General features: G+C 44.2%; 1 protein-coding gene across 1 annotated transcript in view; it reads left to right on the plus strand.

Annotated features, from left to right (window-relative positions):
- Window positions 1-7,695, plus strand: part of PIEZO2 (piezo type mechanosensitive ion channel component 2) — a 330,637-nt gene that overhangs the window by 276,071 nt on the left and 46,871 nt on the right. The window contains exons 21-23 of the mRNA XM_081802552.1: window positions 3,251-3,494; window positions 5,741-5,837; window positions 6,963-7,122. Of these exons, the coding sequence (XP_081658678.1) occupies window positions 3,251-3,494; window positions 5,741-5,837; window positions 6,963-7,122 (501 nt within the window). The remainder of the gene's footprint in view (window positions 1-3,250; window positions 3,495-5,740; window positions 5,838-6,962; window positions 7,123-7,695) is intronic.

The following is a 7,695-nucleotide window of genomic DNA, read 5'->3' on the forward strand; positions in this document are numbered from 1 at the left end:
ACACATTTCCCCTCAGTTTCCCTCCACTTCTCCCCACACAAACTGACCAGGGCCCATGATATTGCCTCCTGGTGCTCCGGCAGAGACCCTTCCTCTGACTCACTGTCCCTCATCTTTGTCTTCTCTTCCTCCTCCTCTTCATCCCTGTCCCTCCTCCTCGGTCTCTCCTCTTCATCCCTGTCCCTCCTGATCCCCGTTCCTCATCCCCTGTCCCTCCTGATCCCCGTTCCCCACCCTCTCCCCCTTCCCCTGTCCTCCTCCTGGTCCTCCATATTCAGTGGGCACCGTGGCAGGCTGGGAACCACAGCCTGTCCCATGCTGTCACTCCCCTGGTGTGCTATCTTCTCTGGTATGTGGGTTGCCCTTGTAGCACCTTCTCCCATCCAAGTACTAACCAGGCCCGACCCTGCTTAGCCTCCGAGATCAGATGAGATCGGGCGTGTTCAGGGTGGTATGGCGTAGACTGTAGCACCTTCTCTGTCCTCCACTATCCTCCACAGTCTGGTGGCAGCTGATCTTGGCAGCGTGATTGTCCCCTCAACAGTTTGCATTTCAACCTGACTAAATTTCTCACTATGTGTTCCTTCTGTGTTCTCTGGGTTCCCAAGTCTTCGTGCTTTTTCTCACCTGCTGCCCCATCATGGCGGGCGCCCCTGCCTCCATGGTCAGTAATCACAGTCCAGCTCTGCCCCCTGTGGTCAGGGCCAGAAGGTGGGGGGGGGGTTCTATGCCTCCTCACCAGCCCTCCACCTCTGGACTCCCTGATCCTCACTAGTTAGCATCCACCCTCTGGGTCTGCTGTTGTCCCAGGGAGAGGCTGTGCAGCAGTGCGCAGCATGGAGATCAGTCTTGGACCAGCCGGTGTGTCTCTCCTCACCTGAGATTTGCTCCCTGCCTTCTGAGTCCCAGAGAATCGTGTTTGCATGGGACTGTTATTTGAAGACCCTATCCCACCCCCAGCCTGAGCAAGGATTTGAACCCAATCAACTTAGCTCCAAAACCTGGGTGCTGAGGCCCGTCTGTTCCTCTCAGTGGCCTAAGAGCTTAGCATGTACTGAACAAACCAGTAAGTGAATTTGCTTTAAAATGATAAGCTAGAGGTGCCTGCATGACTCAGTCGGTTAAGCATCTGCATTCAGCTCAGGCCCTGATCTCAGGGTCCTGGGATGGAGCCCAGTGTCGGGCTCCCTGCTCAGTGGGGAGTCTGCTTCTTCCTCTCCCTCTGCCTCTGTCCTCCCCCCTGCTCATGCTCTCACTCTCTCTCAAATCAATAAAATCTTTAAAACATAATAAAAATTAAAATTAACAATAAAACAATGAAGTAAAATGAGAACCTATGTAAACCTGAAGATTCCTTTTAGGAATAATGTACCACACTAACCACTAATATAAGGTATGAATTCCACTTTTTACCTCTTCTCTGTGATACTAAGAGAAAATATCAGTGCAGCTGATCTTTTTACCTATCGAAAGAGAGAAAAATAAGTTTTTTTCTTTAAGATTTTATTTATTTATTTGAGAGAGAGCACAAGCAAGGGGAGGGGCAGATGGAGAAGCAGACCCCCCGCTGAGCAGGGAACCCAATGTGGGGTTCAATCCCAGGACCCTGGGATCACGACCTGCGCGGAAGGCAGACACTTAGCCAACTGAGCCACCAAGGCTCGCAAAAAAGTTTTTATCTGAAGGCAGAACAGTAAAATCCACAAGAAATCGTTAACAGCACGTGTTTACGTTTTATCATGAATCAGACAATGCTTGAACAATTCACAGTGACAGGAAATCTAGAACAAAATCAAATATCTTATCACATCAGGTTGAAAAGTTGGAGAAAGATAAGTACTCAACTCCACAGTGTACTTGAAAAACCTAAAACGTCAACTCGAAAATTTTGTGCACCACTGATTTTTAGAGTGGTATCTTTGAAAAACTGAATTATTTCAAGCTTTTAATTCCATTTCTCAGTGAGGACTGCCAGAAAAGTGCATCTCAGGCGGTAACCTGTCACACCACAGCCGTGAGCCGGAAGCTAGCGACCGCTTTGCTGTGGGAGGCGCGGCGTCCCCCGAGCCCTCTCTGTGGGTATATGTTTCTCTGCAGCTCCGGAAAGCAGCCTCTTCACCTCACTACATGTCCCCAGGGCTCATGCATCTGCTCCAGGGTCCCTGAGCCTCCTCTTTGGGGCACTTTGACTGGTGTTTTCCATGTGACCTTCAAGTTTGGTCTTGTGATTTCTGAGCCTGAAGCAGGTTAAGTGCTGAGGAGCGGAGGCTGGGGCACCTGGAGTAGGAATGAACTGTGGGCAAGGAAGGGAAATCCACAGGAAGCACATGTTACACTAACACACACGTTTCTACCTGCACACACACTCACTCAAAATGCCAGCAGGCCAAGTCTGCTGACTCCAAGTGTGCACGCACGCATGCGCACGCGCACACACACGGGAAGACCCTGTGGGATTCCGGTATTACGTCTCAAATGAATCACTGATTTCACCAGCAATGCTCCTGGGATGCTGAGAAATACCAACATTTTATACAGTCTCCTTTGGCTATAACGTCAAAGAAGGGTGAAATATATTTGAGAGGGAAATTTCATGAAAGCATTTTAAAGGATTAAGTATTTTACTCCCAAAAGAGTAAAGTTCAATGAAGTTTGCTTATCCGACAATGTACCTTTTAGGAACAGCTTTCTCTAATGAGGCTGAGTGTTGGACAGAGCCTCCAGCCTCAGTGTGGCTGTGTGTGCTTTGTGAGAACGCCTTCTAACCTGCAAGGAGGGATTTCCACCTCCAGTAAGACCTTCGATGTAACACAACTTGTTTTATCTATCGATTTCTAGTTCATTTAAGAGAATCCAGTCTCACCTGTTCTCTTGCTTCGGGAGGACTCTGTATCTTAGACTTACCCTTGCCATACAATTATTCATGCCTCCTATGGGAAGACAGGGAGGAATTTTGAGTACTCTAGTAATAGGCAGAAGATACTGCTGTGTGTGGGAAATTTGGCCCAAATAAGGTACTGTTAAGTGTTTTCACAACGTACCTATTCGTCTATTACTAACTGGGTGAGGATTGCCTACAGATGAGGCAGTGTTAAATGAAAGATGAATACAGAGCTCACAGTATGACTTGCACAGTGCTTCCATATTGTCAAATGGATGGTATGAAGTCTGTCCCTCATTACAGTAGAATCTCCTGCCTTAATTATTTATGTGTGTTGTCGTCCTTTGATGGTTCGGTCTTGTTTTCCAGATCGTACTTAGACATGTCCAAAGTGATCATCTTCAGCTACCTCTTCTGGTTTGTCCTCACAATCATCTTCATCACGGGGACAACCAGGATCAGCATCTTTTGCATGGGTTACTTGGTAGCCTGCTTCTATTTCCTGCTCTTTGGGGGTGATTTGCTGCTGAAACCCATCAAGAGCATCCTGCGCTACTGGGACTGGCTGATTGCATACAACATTTTTGTGATTACGATGAAAAACATACTGTCAGTAAGTGCCTCCCACTGTATAAAACATTTGTGGTTTTAGCATAAGAGTAAACAGTCCATTCAGTGGTTATTAAAAGCCCAATTGCCCGTCACACTCCTCTCTTAAAAGCCCCAAATAAGATGATGCAAAGTCAGAATTCAAAGAACCATTTATTACTCTTGTTTTGCCACATTAAGCAGAATCCTGTTTGCTCACGTCCACCGTCTCAAGGTCACATGGCAGGAGGATAGGGATTTGTAGGAATACATTCTAAAATGTATTTTTAAGTTAAAATCTCGTTTCTTCTGAGGGATCATTTGTCACCATTCACACTTTGTGCTACAAAATGGCCCTTTTATGACCTGAATTAGTCATTGAATCTCTTCAAAACTGATATTGTGTTGGCTTACCTAGAAAGAATTATGGAAGTGTAAGCCAGTAGTGGGTGGGGGCAAAACACATCCTTCCTCTACAAAGTTTAGCTGCTCTGCTATTAAATGTCCACGTCCCGGGGCACCACATTCCCCCCTGACCAAGTAGGTAACTCACTCGGCCCACTAGGCATCCCAGGATCTTTTGGACCACAGGGACACCTTCTAAGGTATTTACTGTCTCAGGAAATTAAACAACAACCTTTCATGAGCTGAAGGAGTTAATACATCTCTAACTGGCCCTAAGTCAGAGTTAATCCTTGCACCTGCTGCTGCCAAGTACTGATAGTGCATTAGAGGGGCCGTGCGGTAATAGCTTCCTGCTTCTCACCTTCCTGGTTACTGAAAGATGAGCTCACCAGGCAAGTCTACTATGCGGGCATTTCATTTTTTTTTTTTTTTTGGCACGTGTATTGCTGTGTTTAGAGGTCTTGGAAAACCAAGTCTGTGTCACCATGAATATGTATTTGAGTCATTTATTTTGTCTAAGACCATTGAAATTTTGTCTAAGATCAGTTGATAGTAAAAGTGACTCCTATGCAGCAATTTTACCCCACCCATATTTATGTACATTTGGGGTAGTATTGAAAGTTCTTGGACAGAGAGAACAACAGAACACCATTCATTTGATAGCCAGTCTGAAAGTGAGGGATCTGTTGCCAGAGGCTGATTCTTACAACCAGTCCTGGAAACGTATGGCCACAAAGTTCATTCATTCATTCATTCATTCATCCTGTAAACCTATATTGCAGACTTGCTAGGCACTGTTTTTGTCTTGAAGAACTAGATATAGTACTGCCTTCAGGTTTTACCCTAAGGAACTCACATTCTTAAAGGGAAGACAAACCTACTTATTAATAATTATAATGTGGTCTGTGAATGCTAAATATCACAACATTTTAGGAAACCAAAACAAAAAAGGAGTGCCTCATACCTTGCCTGAATTAACTGGGAGCAGACTTCTGGGAGGCGGTGCCATTTGAACCCATCAGAGACTTGAAAACTAGATTCAAGGGTGTCCAGAGAGACAAAGGGAGGAGGACACTCCCAAAGTAGAGAACACAAACACAAGTATGGCCGTGTAGGACAGAGACAGTCATGTGAAGAGCATGTTCCAGTGGGTGCAGGGACTCAAGCTGAGTAACTGCCAACTTGGGAACAAATTCTAAATATACTCCCACCTCACATGTTCCCAGGAAATACGCACAGTTCAGCCATCCCTTTTATGTATTGGCTTGCAATGGTTGTCTTTTTAAACTTCTTCCCCCTCAGCATGTGAACTTAACGTAAATCATTGTTATGAGAGAGACAACGACATGCCAATCAATAAAGAATATTCCTTTGCCCAGAGAATTAACCAAAAAAGGCTCAAAATGCATGTTCTTTTCCTATTTTAAGAATGCCATGCAGCTGATGTTTGTGATGATCTCCTGGCAAACAGCATAGGTTTAATTTGTCCGATCTTGTGAGATAATAACTATACCAAAATCAAAGTCCTGGGGGTCATTGTTCACCTGTTTGATATCAGCGTTTGGCTTGTTCCTACAGAAGTCCAAGATTTTCTCTATGAAAAGACAAGTGCTTCTAAGTGCTGAAATCATCACACTAAAGACTTTTCCTTTACTCATGGGGTTTATTTCCCCAAGGAAATTATGGTGCTTTTAAAGCACCAAGTGCACTACCCCATGGTGACTGAGATTTTAGGTTCTACAGGTACCTCCTGGAATCATTGGCACAGAGACTTTGTGAATTCTTACACAGAGTAGGATCACAAAGCATCAACCTCTTTTTCTGGGCACAGAGTTTCACAATTTGCCACTCCCATTTGTTTTTCAGATAGGAGCATGTGGATACATTGAAAAATTGGTTCAAAATAGTTGCTGGTTGATCCAAGCTTTCAGCCTGGCCTGCACTGTCAAAGGCTATAAAATGCGTAAGTATGCAAGGCAAATTTGGAAGTGTAAGGACAGAGAAGGAAGGATGGTTGTATTGTTCTAATTTTAAAATTGGGCCAAAGCACACAAAGAAAAGAGAAAACAGTGACAGTCAATTCGACCTCTAGATGGAGGCAATAGGACTGTAGTTCATTATGAATCTATTGTCCATAACATGAAGTGCTCCTACTCCAGGCATCTTTGATCATCCTCTGGAAACTTCTCAGACTCTGGCAGGTCTGGGGACTAGGTGTGGCCCATTATACTCCCCAAACTTCTTTGAGTTACATTAGGAAGGGTTACAGAAGGCCACAGGCCTGTGGTGGTTGCCGCTAGAATCTTGGGTTGTCAGAAAGTTCCTCTGGCTTCCAGGTCCTTCTCTCCTCAGGAAGCTCAGGGAGCTTCAGACTCAGGAAAACAACTGGGAGGAACTTCAGGGTCTCTACAGTTCCAGAAGCTTCCATTTCCATCCCTCTGCCTCTTGAACCATGACCCAGGATAACACCATGCTCCTCCTTGGCACCCAGGATGGGGAAACTTGAACATGACACTCTCCCCACTGTGGCTTCCAACCCAGGTTATGCTTTGCCCAGGATGAAGAGTAACTGGGAATTTGTTCCAATTTAGGATAAGATGTCTGTGGATACCTCTTCTTCTAATAGACAATACTGTGTTAACTGCTCTTCTGGTTACCCCAGATCACTGTTGCCAGAAAAGGTGGTTTTGTTTTTTGTTTTTGTTTATTTGTTTGTATCAGAGCATTGCCTCTGGCATTGGGACATAGAGACATTATTTCTCCATGGCCCTTGTTCAGGGAGAAAGAGATCTCTCTCCCTCTAAGAGAGAGAAACACTCAAGAGCCATCCCTGACAAAGAGACCCTCCTGTGCCTTACACTGTCAAGAGGTCACTTGTGGTCAGTCTTATGAATCAACGTTGATATTGGATTTGAAATATGTATCTTTGCCTGTAAATAAATGCACCCATAAGTGAGTCCATGCATCAGAATGTCGCTCTTATGCCTGTGGGATTCCTCAAGCCTGATTGTGCTACAGATATTATAAAATGACAATGAAAATGGATGTTAATTTTAATTTGTTTTTTTTTTCTACTTTTTTACCCCAGCTGATGATGATTCCTCGTGTAAACTACCCAGTGGTGAAGCAGGAATTATTTGGGACAGCATATGTTTTGCCTTCCTTCTGCTGCAAAGAAGAGTTTTCATGAGTTACTATTTCCTACATGTTGTGGCTGATATAAAAGCTTCACAGATCCTGGCTTCGAGGTAGGTCGGGTCATGGAATCAAGTGGTTTCTCTTAAAAAAACTGTCTGGAAGTAATATTGCACTGTGCTGTTGCCTGAGCTTGCTTGTAGAACCCGTAAGAAATTAAGAAACTATGCCCACTTTCACCACTATTGTTCAACATAGTACTAGAAGTCCTAGCAACAGCAATCAGACAACAAAAAGAAATAAAAAGTATTCAAATTGGCAAAGAAGAAGTCAAACTCTCTCTTTTCGCAGACAACATGATACTTTATGTGGAAAACCCAAAAGACTCTGCCCCCAAATTACTAGAACTCATCCAGCAATTCAGTAATGTGGCAGGATACAAAATCAATGCACAGAAATCAGTTGCTCTCTTATACACTAACAACGCAACTGTAGAAAGAGAAATTAGAGAAATGATTCAATTTACAATAGCACCAAAAACCATAAGATACCTCAGAATAAACCTAACCAAAGAGGTAAAGGATCTATACTCTAGGAACTACAGAACACTCATGAAAGAAATTGAAGAAGACACAAAAAGATGGAAAAATATTCCATGCTCATGGATCGGAAGAATAAACATTGTT

The sequence above is a fragment of the Leptonychotes weddellii genome, chromosome 13 (assembly GCF_054177405.1).
Source record: "Leptonychotes weddellii isolate Sample4059 chromosome 13, ASM5417740v2, whole genome shotgun sequence".
In the NCBI taxonomy this organism is placed as follows: Eukaryota; Metazoa; Chordata; class Mammalia; order Carnivora; family Phocidae; genus Leptonychotes; species Leptonychotes weddellii.